The sequence below is a fragment of the Nyctibius grandis genome, chromosome 14, assembly GCF_013368605.1.
Source record: "Nyctibius grandis isolate bNycGra1 chromosome 14, bNycGra1.pri, whole genome shotgun sequence".
Lineage (NCBI taxonomy): Eukaryota > Metazoa > Chordata > Aves > Nyctibiiformes > Nyctibiidae > Nyctibius > Nyctibius grandis.
In genome coordinates this window covers 14,650,843-14,672,118 of record NC_090671.1, presented here as the reverse complement: position 1 = coordinate 14,672,118, position 21,276 = coordinate 14,650,843, and the positions used below count along the sequence as shown (strand labels likewise).

The 21,276-nt window shown below is 46.3% G+C and overlaps 1 protein-coding gene across 1 annotated transcript; it reads right to left on the bottom strand.

Moving 5' to 3' along the window:
- Positions 1–1,052: 1,052 nt before the first annotated feature.
- MYO1H (myosin IH) lies at positions 1,053–19,519 on the bottom strand. Its single transcript, XM_068412562.1, has 31 exons — positions 19,379–19,519; positions 19,066–19,181; positions 17,927–18,125; positions 17,466–17,546; positions 16,867–17,046; positions 15,732–15,830; positions 15,298–15,411; positions 14,911–14,982; positions 14,069–14,188; positions 13,654–13,721; positions 13,223–13,328; positions 12,621–12,701; positions 11,960–12,051; positions 10,470–10,564; positions 10,198–10,244; positions 9,895–9,975; positions 9,311–9,416; positions 8,906–9,023; positions 8,503–8,616; positions 8,224–8,300; positions 7,624–7,692; positions 6,912–6,996; positions 6,170–6,329; positions 5,894–5,977; positions 5,328–5,421; positions 4,589–4,644; positions 3,944–4,079; positions 3,331–3,398; positions 2,862–2,959; positions 1,787–1,886; positions 1,053–1,143 (listed from the first exon to the last, which is right to left on the bottom strand). The coding sequence occupies exons 1-31, from the start codon at positions 19,502–19,504 to the stop codon at positions 1,120–1,122; spliced, it is 3,066 nt and encodes a 1,021-aa protein (XP_068268663.1). The 5' UTR covers positions 19,505–19,519; the 3' UTR covers positions 1,053–1,119.
- Positions 19,520–21,276: the final 1,757 nt, after the last annotated feature.

Here is a 21,276-nt window from a genome sequence, read left to right as displayed (position 1 = left end):
GGTTGAAGCGTGCTGTCCTCGTGGCCCGTGGAGCTGCAAGGAACTTTCAGGAAGAAATACCACATGTCTTTTACCTCCTGGCACTGCTCCTGGCAGAGGCACCAGCACTCTGGCTCTCGGGACTCCCCAGACCCCAGGATTTAAGGGCAGCAAGGCAAGGCTCTTCAGGGTGTAGTCTCAGCCTAGCCCAAGCTGAGCTGGAGCAGGAGCTACATGAGTTTGCCTCACCCTGAGGCAGCAGGGTAAGCGCTCTGAACACAGGGAGCAGCTCCCTCCTGCAGCTGCCAGGCAGGAGGGAGCAGAGGGGATTCCTGCCCTCTGCACCTAAGGGAACCACACTGCCTACCCTGCTCTTGAGGGAGCAGAGTCTCAGCTCTGGAGCTAGAGATGAAAGTTCTTCTGAACTGGCTTGCACCAGGCCAACACATCCCTCTGTAAGAGGAGGCATTTAGTCCTCTTTTAGGGTTTTGTTTCCACTGCACCATGCGTAGCTGCTGCGCAGGGAGAACCAGGACAGCGTTACTCTAAAAGCAAAGACCTTCCCTCGTGTCAGAGTAGACAAGAAAGCAGCTTACCCAGACTCCCAGATGAGCATCTTCAGAGGCTGATGCACCAACACAAACACCAGCCCCAGCCCTACTGCTGCGTTTAACCAGCTCTCCACCTGCCAGGGAGAAGCTGCTGGTTTTAAAGGCTTTGCCAGTCTGCCTGAGAGAAAAGGTGCAGGTCTGGTGAGCTGGGACTCAAAGTACAGCTAGAGAAGCCCTGTTGCTTCTATCGTAATCCTTCCTGACTGGTCAGAGCTCTCAGCTCTTACTGAGTGCAGAGATGGACATTTTACATGTGGAACTGCAACTTTTGGTTTAAATGTTTCCCTGTGACTGTGGAATGAGCATCTGTGCTCACTGCAATGTTACAGCAACATCATGGACTTTATTTAGCTATAATTTAATAGTTTTAAACTATAAAAAAAGAGCCTAAAAGATGCAAGCAAACTCTCAAATCACAGCAGCCCTATGGCATCAGAGATTCCAGGGGAGGTGTGAGTGCTGGTCTCATCCTGCAGGCTCCTTTCCGTTCCTAGCCAAGACAGTGACCAGGAACAGGAACTGTTTCTCATCAAGACTTGGCCTGGGTTGACACCTGGGATGAGAAAAGGAAGGAGTCAGTAAGTTGAGTACAAATGTTATGTCCTTGAGGTGTCCTGCCTGTGGGAAAAGAGGTTGTGTGGTGTTCCTGGTGACTAGGAGCAAAGCTCCCCTGTTTTCCATAGCTACATACAGAGCCAGAATTTGTTCTGCTGAGACTGCCGCTGGGTCAGACAGACCCTTCCTTCTCAGATAACCTGCCTGGGTGACAAGAGATGCTTTCCCTCCCTCCCCCAACCAATTTCAGAAATAACTTGGTTGAAGGAGGCAACAAGAGGTGGCAGAAGGAGGACTGAGGTGAAGTTTGCAGGTGCACACTGAATTTGGGGTCAGGCCAGATCCTCTAAATGCCCAAGGCAGGAGAGAGCCTTGCTCCCTCTGCCCATGCTAGCTTGAGAGAACAAGTAGCAGCAACAAGGCATGTGCAAGGTGTGTAGCTGCTACTCCCAACACAGCCATGACCATTGCATTATCTTAGGTAGGTAGACACTGACTGGGCAGTTGTGCACCTCTCTGCTCTGTACGAGGAATCAAGTCCTCCTGAACTCACACAAAGGGCCCTTGCTAGCACTTAGCTGTGCTCTCTGCAGGGTTTGAGCATTAAAGGAGAAAGCACAAGTGCTCAGATGAGGCCTTACCACTGTTAGTTGTCCATTTTTGGCTTTGAAGACCCGAGGCTCCTGCCCGACGGTGAACACCATCGTCCCTTCCTTCCCAGAGCCAATGCGAAACTGGAGACTGTAAATACAGACAGAATTACTCCTTAGATGCTTTCCTCACAACAGGCTTTACTCTAAGCCCCCTTTATTTCTGTTCCCTTGGCAAATCTCATTAGATTAGAAGATCAGAGCCCTCCAGCTTAGGTAAATTTCCTAAACAATTGCATTATACCACCCAACCCAGAAGGGTTTGATGAATGGAGCATGCCTGCCCGGTCTGGGCGTTTGAATTTTCCTGGTGCAATTAAGCACTAGAAGATAAGCAGATCTGACCTGGAGAAAACCACTGAACACACAGAATCTAATTACAATTGAAATGCAAAGGCCAGAGAGAAAAGCTGGAGCAGAAGCACAGGTTTCATATGCCAGTTTCAATTTCTGTAGAGATTTGAGAGACAGACTGCATCCACCTGCCATTAGCTTGGTGGCGTGACTGGGAAGGTTCCTGCGCTCAGCAATCACATTTCAGGGCCTGCCGAGTCCTTTAGGGAGAGCAGCAGTTATCCTGAGGTGACCTGCAGGCTCAGCCCAGTAGGTGCCTGTGAGATCCATTGTGAAACCACTAAACCCACAACCCCACACCCAGCTCACATCAGCAGACACCTGAAAAAAGTGTTTTTAAAGTACAGTCACCTTATAGGTTTTATAACAAGTTTGGGTTTTAGGCAGATGGGTCACGGGCAGGTGGTAGAGCAGAGCAGCACACCTAGCAAGGTGCAACCACAGCCATCGTGGAAGCAAGTTCCATTAGCCCAGGAAATAGGTTGTAATGATTTTTACTCTATTTTCTTGTTCCCATGCACCCATCTTGTGAGAAGAAGCCATGAAAACAACGATGCTACTGCACAACAGGCCTCTGATCAGCTTAGGGCACTGTCTGCTGGGGTGATGTTAATAGTTTTGACCTACGTAGTCCAGGCCTAAAAGACTTTGAAGCAGGTTCTTCCCTAAAACACATCCTGCACAATACCACCCATTCACCTCCCCTCCTTACCTTCCCTGCACGACTTTAACAAGGTTTTGCTTATTGGCCAGCATGCAGAGCTTGGTGACCGTCTCGAAGACGTGCTCACACTCGAGTATCACATCTCCCTGGGAAGAAAAAAAAACAAGGCATAAAATCATGGGGCATCACCCCCCACGTAAGCCACGCAGCAGCTAACGCCAGAGCAGTCACTGCTGCACAGCACTGACCAGCAGCTACACAGCAATTACTACAGGCGTGGAGCAGTTGGGGTTGTTAAACACCCTGTCCAGGGACTGGTTAGGATTTATAGCAACCTTGGCTCTATAAAAAAGGAAGGGGAAAGCTTTCATGGTGAGACAAGGTCTAGCCAATTACAGAATTAGTAAACATTGGTAATTGGGTAATCCCAATAGTTCATAGGAGAATATTAGGAGTGTCAGCTACAAGACCGTGCTGCTAACCACAAGCTCGCAGTAGCTACGTTACAATTTTCTACCTTCTGTTTGTTGTCCTCGGGAACATGAATGACTACAATCCTGTCGCTCAGGTTACTGGTGGAAATACCTTCAAAAGAAATCCAAGAATTAGAGGAAAAACCATCCCAGGCAGTTCCACACCAGCACCACCACCACCTTCCCAGTTTCCAGAACACCTTCTGAAGATCTCTTCCCCTGTCACCCCCTTGTCCATAACACGTTTCCAGCAGGGGTTATTTAAACACAATGCATTGTTTGCTCCATACCTTTCCATGCTGCCTTTGTTTTGGCAAGGGAGAATGTATATATCCTACCCCTGGACTGTAGTTCAGACAATAGCAGGATTAAAAAACACCTATAAATGGGGTAGGGAAGTTTTTTTCCCCTCTATTTCAGCAGAAAGTGATGTCCTCCTGCATTTAAGTATTTCAAAGAACCATCTCCTCTTACTCATAACTGATACTTCAAGGAGCTGCACGCTGACACACAGACCCTTTATCCCCCCCTCAGGAAAAAGTGTTCTCAAGCAGATCATTGCTTCAAATATCTTTGAAGGACCAAGTTTCAGAAGTTCACCCTTCCACCCCCAGGTCACTGGCAGAAAGGGGAGCCCCCCCCAACCTCCACCGTTACCTTTCAGAGTGGCGTAGTCTATTTTCTGCTTGACCTTGGCCATTTCCACCACGTACGCCGAGGTCTGGGTCAGAACGAGCAGCCGCTCTCGTGCCTTGAACCCGTTCCTGTCGTATTTTATCACGGGGGTCACGTACTGAAAACAACGAGCGGGGGTCAGCGTTTCTCACCGCCGCGGGGTCCTGGCAGCGGCTCGGCAGGGAGCAGCACTGCACCGCAGAGCAGAGCCCAGCTCACCACAGCTCCTGCCAACCTCTGCTTATCATCAGCTGGTTTCCTTATACCAGGCAATTCAGAATCATGCTCTGAGAAGGACGGTTTACCTGTGCCCTCTATGCCATACCCGTGGGAAGTGCAGCGCACCCACCTGCGCTTCTGCCCTTTACAGCCCAAAGAAGGTTGGTGCGGCTTTCTTTAAAAGGAATCTGAAGTAATTTCTGTCTAGGTGCATTTTGAGACCCATCTCCAACTTAAAAGCACGGATATACTCACTACACTGCTATTCCACAGCCTGCCCTGCCACACAGGCACGGCTGCAAGGCAGCCTCGGACACCACAGAACACCCAGTCTGCAGGACTGGCCAGGCCCAGGACTCCAGCACAGCGGGTTCAAGGGCTGCTGGGCTCCAGCTGTCCTTCCCTTACCTTGACCTTCTCACCGTGGATGAGCTGCAGCACTTTGGGGTTTATCTCATTCTCTTCTGAGGAGCAAACCAGAAAGACAAACTGAGTGTAGGCAGCAGACAGGCACCCCCCCCCCCCCCAAGTAAAACACCACAGAGTTGCATTAATCGCCTCCATCCCATTAGTCCTTGTCCCCCTGGTACACTCCCTTCTAAGCTGAGGGTCTTCACTTCCAGCTGCTTCTAAACCTGTTCCAGTGATTTTTTTTTCCTGCCTGACAAGTAATCCACATTGGGAGTGACTGGCTGTTCTGTCTCTTCTTGGTTCAGGCCCTGGCACAGAAGAATTCGTGCCTTTTATGGACTTAACACTGGCTCCACGGATTCCCAAGATTCACATCTCGGATCCTTGGGACTGGATCCCCACAGCTGGCCGTGCTGCACCACAGCCTCCCAGCACAGCGAGGGTGGGTCCCCACCCATCCCAGCCCCCAGGGACTTCTGCTTGGGTTCGTGGCTGCCTGTCCCAGGAGGGATTCCAGGTGCCCCAGCTTGAGAGCAAAGTCTCGCAGATTAATCCGTTTGCTGTCACTAAATGTGACAGAGGAAGGGAACTCCAACGGCAGGGCCCAAAGGCAGCAGGCGACGCTGCCTCTGTCAGATGGGAATTTCTCTTAGAAACTGAGTCTCTTTTGTCAAAGAGACTTTTCCTGAGCAAGGAGCACGTGGCTGAATCCATCAGGGGTTTGTTGCATACTCACTCAGTCGGGTGTCCAGGAAAGGCTGGTTTATGCTCTGCAGGTAGCCCTCCTTCTTCCCTCTGAAAACAGCACTTGCTACCACTTTTTGCTGTAACTGTTTTGAGAAGGAACAGCCTTTACCCTCTTGGAGTTTCTCCATCAGTAACATCAGCAGTTACACCAGACATTGCTACTGCACACCACCAGCCTTCTACTCATGCAGTATCTACCTGACTCATGCTGCATTTCTCTCAACATCTTTAGGTTATTCCTGTATTACACCAAATAAAGGGGTAGTAGGGACTAAACACTCCTACAGATCTTTTCTTATTTATGGATCTATCCTAATTAGAAGTACAGTTTTAATGCTATAAGATTAAGACCCACGTGTCTGCAGGAGCACTGCACTGTATGTGGCAAGTGCCACTGAAACACACCTGACCCCAGGCTCAGGAACGTTTGCTCAGCAGCAGGAGCAGGGCTGTGTCAGAAGGTGCAGTCAGTGTGTCAGACAGGTCATGGAGAGCAGATATCACCCACGCACAGTGTGTTTTAACTCGCACATTTGCATTCCATGTATTAGTTACCTGCACTTTCCTCTCAGCAGTCACACCTCGGCAGTATTTCCTTACTAGGTTCCTAATGCAGATTTTCTGTAGCATCTCAGATGTCTACATTAAAAAAACAAGGAAAAAAAAGCGATGAAGTTGTGCAAACAACTCCTGCTGCAGGCCCAACAACTACTTGCCTGGTGCAAGCTGTTTGTAACATCTTGTCACAACACATTTGACCTTCCCCAGCCCAGAGACCCACCTAACAAAGCAGCCATCTTCACCACTCCCCAAGTTTGCAGCAACCCTCACCTCTTCCAGGATGGAAGGAGGTTGGAGCCAGCTCTTGTCCAAGACGTTTCTTGGAAGGTGGTCTCTGAGCTTCATCAAGTAGTTGTACTGCACAAGCTGCACAAATTCCATGTTCTCTGGGCAAAGGGGTTTCTTCCGATTGATGAAGCCATTTATGAATCTACAGAAAATATCCAAACCAGAACTTACATGTTATGCTCAGAAATCAGTGGAAATGAAAGGCAAGTCGCAGAAGGCACACAGCAGGCCAACAGGCCACTGACGGTAACTCAGGTACACTGTCACCTGAGTTACAGCAATGGAAATATTAAGCTTTATAATATTCCAAATATTAACATTCTTTTCCAAGTTTTGTTGACCAAAATACAGTGCTTTGGAGTTAGAAAGGAAGATCAGTGCTACTTCTGATGCAGTATTCAGGGAGTAGAGAGGGAGGACTGTATATGAAGAGAAGGGATAGGCTCAAAAGGGACTGGTTTGGAGATCCCTTGTACCAATATAAACCAGCAGAGCAACAGGAATTGGTGCAAGTCAGAATTCCTGAAGAGGTGACAGGCATTTCCAATCAACCCTATCTGCCAACTGTCCTCCTAACTGCAATGACAGCTTCGAAATGGGTGTGAAGGAGATGGTTTTGACTCACTGTACTGTCAGTGCTCTGGACTCGTTGTCCAGAGACCATCACCAGGCTGTGACCCACCACCCACAACCCTCCCCATGACCACCACACAGTGATAGTTACTTCCTGATTATCTGAACCGCCCACGTCCTCTTCTTGGCCTCCTTCCGTGCCAGCACTCCTCGCCAACAAGACTCCAGCTTGATAGCTGCAAGAATTAACCAGGTCCTTGTATTAGTATCAGAGGTCCTGTGCCACACTATCCCTTAAATTCACATAGCAGAAGCTATAACTGGCTCTTCTGCAGCTCTTCTCATCAGGTGATCTTTAGAGTAAGAAGGTTTGAACATTTTCTTCTTTGTAATAACTGATCTGGCACCACCTGCACCGCAGAGCTCAACATCAAGGCAGTGATGTGCTGCAGACAGCAAGCAGCTCGTCTCAAAGCTGGCCTTTCAGCCTGCAGTATTATTTATGAGCCTGCCCACTGTGATCAGAGGGTTTGTTTCCCTGGCAGTTAACGGGCAATTCCTGGGTACCCCAGAACATCCCCACATGCACAGCCAAGGCTGCTGCCACCACACAGAGCTGCTCCCACAGCCGACGCCTGGGGGAGGCCGAGGGCAGCACACGGTCTGAGGAGCTACACAGAACTCAGGGGACCTCTGTGAATGCTCTTCACACAGCTGTCACCTGCATCTCCCCCCAACACCCACAGCCCTGCAGGGAAGCAGCGAGTGCTATCTGCAGCAATGTGGATTCACGACCTCCCAAAGCTACAGCTCCTACTGTAAAGCTTAGCCCTGAGAAGAGTCCTCAATCCCAAAGCCCATACCTGCTTCTCTCTTCTTCTTGTACTCTCTCTTTCCAAGGCAGCCTTTAAATTTGGCCTGTAGTCTTGAAACTGGCAAAAGAAGCAGAGACATTGCTCGTTATCTACAGGATCACAGTGTTCAGGAGCTGTGCCCCCAGCAATCAGACCCCACGTGCCCAGGCACAGAAGGGTCTGCACAACCACCGAGGAACAAAGGTGCCAAAACAGGACCTTTACTGGGTGGGTAAACATGCCTTTAGGCAGCCCCACACATTTATGCATTTCAAGCAGGTACAAACAGGTATCACTGAGATGAGAGAGGTGGTATCCCAGCCCCAGGGGAAAGGTACTTAGTGCATCCAGGCATGGACCAACAGCTACCAGCAGGACCAAGGAGCTCTAAAGCAAATACATATCTAGAACTCAAGCAATACAACTACTGATTTCTCCCCACCCTGGAAGAAGATATCTAAGTTTTCCTTGGACTCTCCAGAGCTCTGCAGAGAAGGGGCCTCAGCTCTTGCCATCGTACATCTGCTGCATGAACCTGGAGCCCAGAAACACAGTTCACCCAGGCTGTGCTTCTTAGTCTACATACAGACAAAGGGAATGGAACCGTACCTAACAGGTGCTTTCTGAATTCAAATGCATCTTCAGTAGCAAACAGAGTCTTTGGGAACCGAATGAATATTTTGGTTCTGAAAAAGAGACCGTAAACAGCTTGACCAAGAGCCAAGATAAAGGGATCTGTTCACACCACTATGTCTTGCAGCTCTCTGGGAAGGGACACATCACAGAATGGTGACGGTGGCTTGCAGTCACAGACAGGACAGAGGATCAAATATGGCAAGCACCATGCAGGTGAGCAGCAGAGATCACAGCCAGAGAAATGAAATTTACCTTCCTAATTTGTATTCCTCAGGCTTGTAACCAAGATGCTTGATGAGCCTCTCCACACCCTCAGCTGCTGGCCCATGCCAATGCGGCCAGGTAGCTGGACAGAGGGATTTATACCTGAAAGATGAGCAAGACATCAATATAAATGACTTGATGTTTGAGGAACCCCTTTCTGAAACTCTCCCCCCCAAATTCCTACTGCTTTATTCAAGGCAGAAGGTGCCAAAGCAGATCAAAATGGATACAGACAAAAGACACATACAAAGGTTATCTTTGATGCAGAAGAGTGTCTGCTGACACCTCCGCATCTCCTATCACCGAGACTTGACATTTAAACAGACATTGCTCTGAAGCCCTCATGGGAGGGCAGGTTTACCTGGCTAGAGGGCAAAACAGTTCCACTCACCTTTGCAAGAAGAGTTCGTACTTCCGTCGATACGCGAAGCCGGCTCGTCTCACCCGCAGGTGCTCCATCAGGCCCAGGTATTTCACCTGATGGCGGATCAGATAATCATCAAACTTCCCTGTGGTAAGAACACACGTAGTCACTGGTAAACCCTGTCTGGGGAAGCTCACTCACTTGTCCGTGTTTTGGGACAGATAAAGAAGGGATCAAATCCACCACTACCCAAGTGATGACTTTGCTGCCAGCTTAACTAAGAAATATATATTTTTTATCTCTCTCTATATATAATCTATCTATAGATATAAAAATACACAAATATATTTTATCTGCTGTACCTAGCTACAAGCTAAAGTCTCCCTCGCTTCATTCCTTTATCTCAACTGTGTCTTCAGCCCAATGACTTACCAGGCTCCTTGTTCTCATTCGGTTTAATACATCGGACATAAGAAGGCTCCTTGGACATCAGGATTTCTATAAGACTTGTCAGACTGTTTTTGAACTGGGTTGCCACCTAAGAGGACGTTGAAAGAACTTTCTTAGCTGTGGAACACATCACTGCAGTAATTGAAATCAGCTCATTCCCCATATCCATCTTAACACTCCAAGTGAAAGGCTGACATACACATTAGCACCAGGAAGCTTTAGAAGCATAGTCAGTCATAAGTCACCTGGATGAGTGCTTAGATGGGATATTTGAAGCCCTGCCATGGAGCTGGCCACACAAGGCAGTGCTTCAGAAACTAACTAGTGCTGGATGCTAGGACAGGGCTCATTTTAGAAGGATGCACTAATAACATCAAAGTGTGTCACTTTGCTAGCTGCTGTCTCAGCAACGTCACTGTTCAACTATCTGGAAGCTAACAGGGGTGTAACACCAGCAAAAAAAAAAATAATCCACTGAATTCAGGACTAAGGAGGGGATCAGTGGTTAAACCAAGACTTGGGAAGTTGAGTTTATATTCAAAGTTAAGACTAAAGATGAAACTCACAGTCTCTGGTCTCCTCCTGTTGTCCAGCTCTGACAGCAGAAAGCAGTCTCTAACGATGCTGTTTTTAGAGTTGCACAGCACCTGAAACAGGGCAAGGGGAAAGCTGCCACGTTTAGCAGCCACGCTATCCCTACCGTGATGCTTCTAAGCTTGAGCGGCACGGCTGTAAGGACATGCATGGAGGTGCCTAAAGAGCTTTGCTAAGGAGAAATATGTTCTTGTTTGCTACAGAGATTAAATACACCTTCTGCAAAACATCCCTGCTTCAAGCAAAGTAACTTCAGAGCCTTTTTTTGTTCTTACCTCTTTCAGGTTTCTGTACAGGAGATCATTATTCTTCTCCAGAAATCCTGAAGGAAAAAAAAAAGGAGGTGGTTTAATTCTTGTTGAAGGCCACACACTTGAACACAAAATCTGGAAGTTTATATCCTCAAAATTCACACTGCATTCATGTTTAAGTATCAGCACCTTCAGAGGGCAGATGTTTTGTAACCCATCTTCACATCAAGTTATTCTCTACCACATTGGCTTAAAAGCTCAGGTAACTTCTAGACCAGCACTCTGTTCCCACTCACCAACAGCACAGTAAGTGACCTCTCCTGCGTAGTGAAGGAGGCGGAAATCCACCCAGTCGATGGATTTCCGTGTTTTCTGGTCTGCGAGCTTGCGACTGCAGGAAAAAACAAAACAAACACCAAGAGAAAAAGCATCCAATGGGCTTCCTCAGCGTGTAGAAAGTCACCTGCACAAAAAGCAGCTGTAGGAGAGCTGGGAGACTAATGTCTGTTCTATCAGCATGCCCTGACTATACAGTTATGGCCCAGAGTCAAATTATCCTTTCTCTGTCCACTCTGAACAGCTAAGCAGCAAAATTCAGTGCTGGAGAATGGAAATCAGCTACCATAAACTCCTCAAAATCTCTGTGCCTACCCATTGCCATTTGTCAATGGTCACCCTTTCCAGAAGTATTAAGATTTCCTCCCATAACATTCATTTAAATACATTCTCATTGCCTACATGAGGAAAAGGTCACCAGCTCCCTCAATTTCCAAGCAAAACTGTGGGGGGAAGGACAGTTTGAGATATTTTGCCCTAGAACAAGAACCCAAATACAAAGGAGGAATCAAACTTTCCAAGAATAGCAGGAAAATTTTAGAAAGCAAGGACTCCTGAGGGAAATAAGAGAACAGCTTCACAGTTTAGTGACTGCTTACAAAGCTGAAACTTAACAGCAGAGTTGTGTGTCACAACAGCACGTTGTACATCAAAGTTCCCTTCCAAGAGCATCGCCAAGTGCAGATCCCGTTTAAGTAGCTCTAGCACTTCTATTTAAAGCTTTTAATCAGGCAGAACAGTATTAAGGCACATTGTGGTGACAAGGGAGTTGGCTACAAATTTTCCACTTGGCTGTGATAAATTTCAGAGGTGTAGAAATGGTGACAGTTCAGCAGCGTGACTGAATTGATGGCTTGTCACAGCCCTTCAGCAGGCTTCTGCTGGGAGCTGCCAGAACAGCCCAGCCCCAACATGTTCATCTGCCACCAAAACTGAATCCAAAAATACTGCAAATTGGGTATGAAGAGGAAAGAAACATGCTCCTGCTCAAATCTCCCAGATGAGTGGCGTTTTGGTTAATAATCAAAGCTCACACATATCAAGATGGACTTAAATATTTATGTGCCCCTCACAGCCTGGGGCATCAGGCTCGTCTTCACAACATCTTCAGCTTTCCCTGGAGTCGAGGGGGAACAAAGCCATCTGTGGCCAAAGCCACCTAACCTTCATGGGCTAAAATCATGGGCCAAAACCATCTAATCTTTAGTCCTTAATTTGAGGGTGGAATGAAACCAGACTCAAAGATCAGCATCACACTAGTGAGGAGATAGGAATCCCCACCACCACAGGTCATACTTCACCAGTGTGGCACATCACAACATTAGACAGTGGACAGGCTGCTTGATTTTCTTTGGTACAAAGCAAAAATTGTTCCCTCCCCAGTACTCTGCTATGGGTAAGAGATGGGAAGAGCTTCCTCTATGATAGGATAGAGAGCATAAATGCATACGTCACGAAGTGGGCATGATCTCCTACTTTCTCTTCCAGCTTTTCCAAGAAGCTCAAATCAGTCGCTTCACCAGGTCGTAAGCATTCTTCATCCTGAAACAGCAGGCACCAGATCAAAGGCTGCTCGGAACAGACTACTCCCTCCTTGCTAATACGTAGTACAACTTTGTTATGAAACACCAAAGAGCGTGGTTACTCAGGAGGAGGGAGGCAGCTCTCAGGTTTCTGTCCTAGCTGAGCCCTTCTGAAGCACCAGACATCAAGGCTGTGTAAGCAGACAGATGGGACGAATTGTCCTTGTTCATCTTTACAAGAGCCTGGATGCCTGGCTCCAGGTGGCTATGGAGAAGCACTCCTGGTGTTCTGCAGCCTCCCTAATGGTACTTGGAAGAAGCCTGGGTCCCATCCCCATTGCTGACTGTAGCCAGCTAGGTCGCTGCTCGTACCTTCATCCCATGCCTCAGTGTCTCCAGGCAAAAAGGGGAGAGCACACTGCCTTTAAAACCCACAGCTCTCTAGCAAACAGAGCCTCTACCTTCGTTTACAAGGTCTATTTGTTTATTCTGCAATATTCAGAATGTAATTAGATGAAAAAATATGATTACAGACCATTACAGTAGGGCACAGGCAGGCATTTTAATTAGCATAAACTCTGTTCTTACCAGAATGGAGATTATTCCTTTATGCTTCTGCTCAACCAAGTCACAGATGATCTTGTTGTTAAAATATGGAATTGGTTCCCACTGGAAGAGGAAAAAAGGAAGAACAATTTTAGAGGTAGATCTTTTCTTTGCAGTTTTTAAAGTTCTTTGGAGCCAGGCTCCAATCCCACTAAAGATCAGTGTAGTGAATTAGGACCAACTGAGCTGCTGGGGGAAAAGTGACAGCACAGTGATCCATCACCCCACACTACAGCCTTCCTGCTCTCAGCAGCCCAGACCATCCTCTTGTTCTCTGCATTAACACACTCCATCTTCTGGTGTCTGCACCCTTGGAGTTCCTCATTGCTACAGGGATGTTGTCACTGCTGACCTTGTGAGTTTTGAGGAAGGTCCTACTCCTTTCTTAAATGATGTACATGAAATCTAGGCTAAATTACACTGCAAAAGGGTTACAGAATGAGACCCATGGCTATCTTGTACTTCTCACATGAACAATGCAAACTAAAATAGACAAAAGCAGGATGTCTTCTTCATTGATGATCAAAAGCACTCAGTGTAATGGCATTTCAAAGAAAAAAGGGAGGAGGAAAATAATAAGTTACCTCTATTCCTTCCAGTTCATATTCCTCTTGCTCTGCTTTCAAGGTCATCTCAATCAACAACTGTTGGAGCTTCTCATTGCAGTAATTAATGCAGAACTGCTCAAAGCTTCAGCGAGGTTAAGTGAGCATTAGTTTTTGTTTATTTCATGGACAGTTTTACCTCTCCCACCACTACCTACTGTTTGCCAGCCAGCCAGCCCACTTCTATACAGATCAAACCCACACATTCCTCCCACACCGTTGTACCAATGGCCCAAACCCAAGCTAAATCTTTCACCAGGGGTTCAGCTCTCCCAGTGCACTTGGGTTTTGCAGTCACCTGTATCTTGCCTTGCTGGGATAAGACTACACTCAAGAAGCCATGTAGGACTCAGCACATGCCCCCACCAGCATGAGGACAGATCACCCCAAGGCTCAGGAATAGCTGTTACCTGTTTGTGTCCAGCACTTCAAAGCCATAGATATCCAGCAGGCCGATAACTGTTTTTTGAGTTGAATCCTGTTAAAAACATCATTGCTCTGTAATTGCTGCTTCAGCTGATGCTTCTTCCCTGCATGTTTCATGTTGTTTCCTTCACCTAAATTTTAATTTTTCTCTTTGAGAGCTTCGTGTCATTTGCCAACAGAGCAACCACTTTAAAGCAGGTAATGAACTGCCAGAATTATTTAACATACCAACTGCCACACCTAACTCGTTTTCCTGCTCAGTGCTGTGGGGTGCCCCTACATCAATTATCAAGCATCCAAGATACCTGGTGGTGAGTGTTGTAGGGCCTCATTGGAGAAACTCTGCTTAGCATGTTAGGAGAACTCAGTGTCTAGGAGGACACAAGACAAGAAACCAACCTTGTTGGCTAGAGAGCCGTTAATTTTGTTCACTAGCCAAGTGAAAGTGCGTCCATAAATTGCCTTTGCTACTGCATCCCTAGCGCAGAATGCCAGATCCACGTCCAATGGGCTTAGGACCTAAAAATAAATAAAGAAATGCCAGAGATTATAAACACCACAGATGATCAGAGCAAACTTCTGCAAAGCCAGTTCACACTTATGGCTTGGAGAACCAGCCGTATTGTCTTATACCAGAGCACAGTGCTCAGCCTATCTGAACTGTAGCTGTCTACAGCTTTATTTACCATCAGTGTAACTTCAGTCTGGTGTACGGCCACAAGCCAGCAGGATTGTGATACTACGTGTTGGAGAGTACAAATTTAGACAAGCCAGGAAAGTATTCCGACTTCCTTTTAGTTTTATTTCACTAAACTTGGTACAAAATGCTCAAAGAACAGTTTTTACCAGTGCTTTTCTCTGTTTAGGCAGCCCAGTTTCCCAGGAAGCGCTGCAGGGACTGAACAAAAGGAAATTGTTTGGCTCAAACACAGGGCTGCCTGCAGCTCTCTGTTCCTACCTTTTGCAATAGTTACTACCTTGTTCAGTAGTAGAACTCCAATACTGGGAATATGTTTTAGTTTAATGTCTCAGGCTAGAAGAGGAAGGGGATACAGAGGAGAGAGACAGCCAGAGTGATCTGTTTGTACTGCAACACTGCTAAGACCAGAGCTCTTCATCTGTCACCACCGCTGCCTGGGGTGGCTCCCAGCTGCCTGGGGTGGCTCCCAGCTGCCTGGGGTGGCTCCCAGCTGCCTGGGGTGGCTCCCAGCTGCCTGGGGTTACACAGGACCAATCCATACCTCTTCAGATCTGGCTTCGATCTTCCGATGGGTGAGAGCTTCCTGCAGAATGGACAAGTGCACACCCAGTAGCTGCAGAAAAAGAAATACTTGTGCTCAGGGTATGGCCAGCATTAGACTGTGTTGTGTGACCAGGAGGGCATAACCCCCCAGTCCAGTCCCCGTTATACTCATCTTGGAGCAACAATAAGTAAGGAACTTTCAGAGAGGTGTGTAACAGAGAAAAAGGGCCCTACAATTCAAGGGAGTTTATAACAAGAGCTGGGTATTTCTATAGCAATCCTTCTGCTCTTGGGAACAGATGTTTTTGTCCTTAAGGGAAAAACACAGCAAGGTTAAGGCTTTCTTCACAGCACTTGTAATACTGACACTCAGAAGAGATGATACCTTTGAAATCCATTTGATCTGTGTGCCATCACGAATGATGGCATGTCCATTGCTATCTTCTTCAAACTGAATGTTCCCAAGGTGCAGCACACTGGCAACAATTCCAAAGAGATGCTAATAACGAGAGATAGACCATTAGAAAGCAGGTTCCTGCAGCTCCACGGGGTGGTACTAATCTTTCCTATGCATGCTAACAAACAGAATATTGGCTAGGCTGAAGGAGGCGAGTCAGACAACCTGCTTCAGGGAGATGTCACCACCAGTTGCCATCATGCTGTACCCACCCACTCCCTTGATCCCCCCAAAATGATGTCCTATTCCACCCTTAACACCTCTCCCAAACAAGACTACTTCCACCACTTTTAAGCAAGGAGTGTGCTACTGTCTTTCCTTAAATTCCATTTGGCAGGCTCAGTCCCTCTTAACATGCATACCTCTACGTCTTTTTCAGTAAAATCAATGATAGAAAAAGCTTTGCGGACTATTTTCCAGTCATTCTTGTCATTAATAGAAAACACTTTGGCACATCGACCCTATAGAGTAAAAGAAAGATGAATTAGTACAATTAATTGGCAAAGCAATTTTATTGTCAGCAAGAAACTTGCCATACTACTGGGCACACTACTTTCATTTCCAGTTTCCTCAGCCTGTATCGATACAGTCTGGAACAAGCTAGCAAGTTTATTGCACTCCTGCTAATCCTGGAAGTGGCTCATTTGATCAGATCTTTCAGCTTATACTTAAAGCTTCAGATAACTTACAGCACTGAGCTTGGATAGTGATTACCATAAAATGGCCAAGTCTTGTGAAGAGCTTGAGCTTACTGTCATCCTCCAGTTTTATGGTAAGAATACCTTCTGCCCAAGTATTCTGCACTACCAAGGAAGAAAGGAAACTGAGAGCACTACCACAAAGTGAGCTGTATACTGCAAAACCGTACCTATAGACCTCTGTAATACGAGGTCCATAAATCCTGAGAAACTCATTTTATACCAGATCCTGACACAGGGGCATTAGAAGAGATGCCTTTGTACAAAGTGTAACTTGCAGACAGATATTACTCCGCTGTTTAGTAGCTCAGACCACTCTTCTCAATGAATCAAGAAGCACCTTGACCATACCAGAGCGACCAGGGTCATCAAATGGTTTGGTGACATTTGCTCAAGCGTGTTTATCTTCTCACAGCAGCAGTACACCATGCCACACACACAACATGAGGAATACACAAAGACCGGGGGAAATTGACTTTTTTAAAACTCTGGTGGCCTTGCTGTCACTGGGCCCTGTGGCCCAAAAGCTTGTTTCTGTCCCCACAACTACATCAGCTGATCCAATAAGAGATATCACCCCTTATAAGCCACTTATCACTTGCACCCTTAGGCCATCACAGCCGGGACAGTTGCTGCTACAAAAGCACCCAGGGTAGACATGTTTGCCACCAACCTGCCTGGGAGTTTTGCTATGACGTGACACACAGCGGGTTCTTGTAGCAGCTCAGCAGTACACTGAGTTTGCAATCCCTACGCTTCGAGATGTACAACACAGAGCAAGGGAAGAGCTCCCACTGACCTGGATGAGATACGCGTACTTCTGGGGGTTGCGCTCCAGCCCAAGCCAGCAAAGAAGATCCTTGTCTCCACCCTCTAATAACTGGTAGAAAATATGGAAATTCCTTTCTCCGTGGTTTTGATGGACAACTCGGGATTTCTCAATGAGGTAACTGAGGATGTGCCCTCCCACGGGGGCTCCCTGGCAGAACAAAGCACTCAGGTCAACACCAACAGGTACAAATATCACCACTGTGACGGCTGCTCCTCCACACCCAGGAACAAGGAGTTTCTGCTGTTACTTATCTGCCTTCTCGTGTTTAAGAGTTAGTATCCAACTACAGTACAAGCTGTATCTAAAGAGTTCGATGTCCTCCTAGTGTAACTTGTGCTTTACAACAATTTATGTCAGCTTTTACTGAGTGCTGGCAGTATTGCCAGTAATATAGGAAGTTTTCAGGATGTATAACTAGTCACTTTACTCACAAAATGCAACGCCTGTAAAAATAGGGTCAGAAATCTGCAGCGTAAGTCTTCATAAATCCTGTGCTGCCTGGGGAGTGTCCAAGAGGTTCACTGATAAAGCTTGTTTTAGTAGCGGTCCATTAAGTTTGTTCTCACCTTAAAATCAAATTGGATATCCATGTATTTCCCAAATCTACTCGAGTTGTCGTTACGCAGAGTTTTTGCATTTCCAAAAGCCTATGGATAAACAGATAGATGAAGTCACTGAGAACCTGAAACCCACGGCAGGACAAAAGCTCCAGAAATAAAGATTTGCTGCACCAGCTGAGTCCTACTACTGAATTTAGTGGGATTAAAGAAATAACAACTTGGTGGACTTGGCAGTGTTAGGTTTATGGGTGGACTCGATGATTTTAAAGGTCTTTTCCAACCTAAATGATTCTATGATTCTAAACTAATCTATTTCCCTAGCTTTAATGTGGAATTCAGCTAAACAAATTACCGCTTAATTTGTAACTGAAGCTATGAGGAACTGTTGTAGACTTGCATCAAAGTCTCGTGGATTGAGGCCATCACCACCAACTCTTCTGCATTTTGTACCTTTACTCAGTTTTTACCTCCAGAACAGGATTGGAAAGGAGCAGACGATCACGGACGATCTCCAGCTGCTCTGTAGTTGGGCAAGTTACTGCGTAATACTGCAAGATCTTCTTGGATGCTTCTGTCTTCCCAGCTCCACTCTCCCCAGAGATGAGGATGAAATGGTTGTTGTACTCGCTGCACATCACCCTGTAGGCGTTGTCAGCTATGGCATATCTGAACAAGGATCACAAGAAGTATTCAGAGGAGAAGCATCTCTTAGCAATGGCAACAGGAGACTGAGTATCAAAGGTTTTTCAGAAGTATTAACTCCTCGTCTAACGTTACAAGTATTGTACCTGATGGGAAAGCACAGCTCAAACCATGAGTCTGACTCAAGGTCTCATAGCAAAAACCCAGTGTGTATCTGAGGGACAGGTAGGGCTTGTTCTTTTTCCCACTGTTGCTGTAGGATTTATACAGGCTGCATGCATTCTTGGTGAACACAGTTTATTTATACACAGCAGGGACTCCCTCTTCCAAAGCAGAGGAGCCAGTTTTGATTCCAGTAAAGGGAAGATCTCAACTTCTGCTGATAGAGACAGATACAAAGATAACCAATAGCAAAGCCTTCACCAGTGTGCCACTTAAGGAAGGAAAAGAAAAAGAAAAACCTACTCAGCAAACCACCCAACAACTTCTGGCCACGAAAAAAATTCCAGCTCAGAGTTCAGAAGTTCAGGTTCCTTCCCCTCCTGGGAAGTCCACACGGAGGCTGTGCATGAGCACTGTGCTCGTCCTGTGGTTGGCTGCACTGACACGGGGCCTCAGAGGACAAGGCAAGATGACTGGGGTGTTTTGGACAACCGAAGGAAAAGGTGTTGACTTGCACATGGGCACAGTCAGGCAGTGGTCTGACTAGACCACGTGTAGTAAGGAGGACACACCAGCACTAGTCTGGACAGCTATCTTCAAGATAACTCTCCCCTACAGTCTCCTAAACATCACTTCTCACAGTCAGCTAGAAGACAAACACATTCTCACCTACAGGAAGACAAGAATCTCAGCGTTCACCAGACCTAGTGACTGTGGATACACATCCTTGTTGTTAGTGCCCAGCGTGACAGAGTAAACCCAATTTATTGAGATAAACTGAAATCCTAAGGGTTCTACTTACAGATGTGGTGGCAGTTCAAAAAAGTTTACCCCTCGATAAAGCTGCATCTGTGTCACGGTGTAGATATCCAGCTCTTTGTAAGGGTTGACAGATACAAGAAGAGTACCAATGTACGTCTGCAGGGAGAACAATGCACACAGGTGGGAAACCTGTTCCATCACTACAGCGACAGCTCCCCAAAGAGGGGGCAAGTACATCAGGAGATTATGCAAGGAGAACAGATGGGCAGCAATTTTTTTAAATGTGTATATATATAGAGAGAGAGACATTTCACCTGCTATAGGCTACCTGAATCCACATGGCCAGCACTTACATAGATGAGGTTCTCCTGGTATCGTTTGCGAAGGTTGTTCAGGAAAGCACTCTCGCTGGTGTGGGAGTCCAGAAGCACAAAGTCCTGCACCCCGACTCTGTCCCGGGCTATCAGAGCCCCTTCCATGTCGGCATCAGTGTTATCTTCCACTTCTTCTTTCTGCGACACAAAGGGTGAATGAAACAGATTTAGGAGAGCGCAGGTAGGGACCCTAAGGGTCAGCTAAGTCCTCCCCCACACCCCAGGGCCAAATCAACCTTGCACAAGTGATGCCAGAAGATTATTATCCAAGCTGTTGTTAACACCTTCCCCAAAGATGGCCATTTCATACCACACGAGTTTACACCCCAAATTCTTTACAGTCAAGACATCCAAGACTCGTTCCTGTGATCAGAGAGGAAGACCAAGGTTTCCAGCAGCCCTCACTAACAGTTGTTCAAGACAACCCTAGCACCGAAGGGGCAGTTATGATCTGGGACGCTCCATTAACTCAGTCTAGACAAAGTAGTTGCAAGCAGAAAGTTGGAAGTTAACAGTGGAAGATACCAGACAAATTGGTAGTTTCTAACACCACCTGCAACTACTTTATACAGATAAAACTACAAAAATAGAGAATCTCCAGAAAAGACTGTATTTGACTTGTCCTTTAGGGGAAAAAAAAAAGATTAATCCTACAGCACTACTCCGCACAAGATCGCTTCGTTACTCCTAGTGCCTTCCACGAGCAGATCAAAGCCAACGTTCAGGGTTGGGCAGCAGGTATCTCCACACGCCAGCAAGAGACTCGGACAGGGAGCGGAGAGGCCACCAAGCTGATAGAACTAATCCAACAGTGACTTGGAGAAACAGTTACACCTTTACTAGCACCCGCACCACCTCTTTCTCAAGAGGCTGAAAGATGCAAGAAGGATGTCACTGACAAAATATAATTATTTCGTACACTCCAATTCCCATTCTTTATCATGGAAGTTGACTTTATGCTGAAAATACTCACTGCTGAGGATCAAGCTCTTGTTTCCCAGGCTATAAGGATGAACTGTATGTTTATTTAATTAAATCAAGCTGATAATTTCATGCTAGCAAACAGGACATTCTTTATTCTACAGTAATAAATGTGCCAGAGTAGGTTGTTTTTTCTTTTTAAGACACCAGGATGACACAGTTGACAGAAAAATTCCTACCTTAACACATAAAATACTTCCCTTAGGACAGAAATGAAGTGAATACATTTTGAGGAGCTTACCTTTTAGAGTTCCTGGGCTTTGCAAATAGGCAAGAGAAGCTGGCTGAGCAGCCAGGAGCTGAACACGCACAGCGGCTCCGCAGCCTCAGGGACGTGCACACAAGCCCTTTTATTTTATTTTTTATTTTATTTTATTATTTATTTTATTATTTATTCTTTTATTATTTTTTTTTTTTTAAAAGCAGAAGCTTTCCAAATTGTAAATAGGCACAGTGTAAAGTGCTTCTGCTAAGCTTTGGCAAAGCCTGGCTCTGGAGGCAGGTTTTGGGATGAGGTTTTTTATTTCTGACAGTCTCACTAAGAAATCACCTAGTTTTTCTCCCAGGATAAAGCATTTTCTTGGCAGAATTACTAAAAGCAAAGAGAATATGTGAACAGCTTCACTTTCAAAATACACACGCAGTATTAATCAGAAGAATTAATACTGAATTCAAAGAATTCATACTGAAACCCACCTTGCTCTATAGACATCCTGGACCAGGCTAAACAAAGAATTTAAACTGAAACCTTTCCATCGAGATTGACCTAAGGCAGTACACAACTCAAACCATCTCACAGTCTGAACTATTTCCCCTTATTTTTCCCCCAAAACAGCTGACACTCATTTTTTCCACTCTGGTTTGCTCATCACCCAGTGGCTGCCTGACAAGGTTAG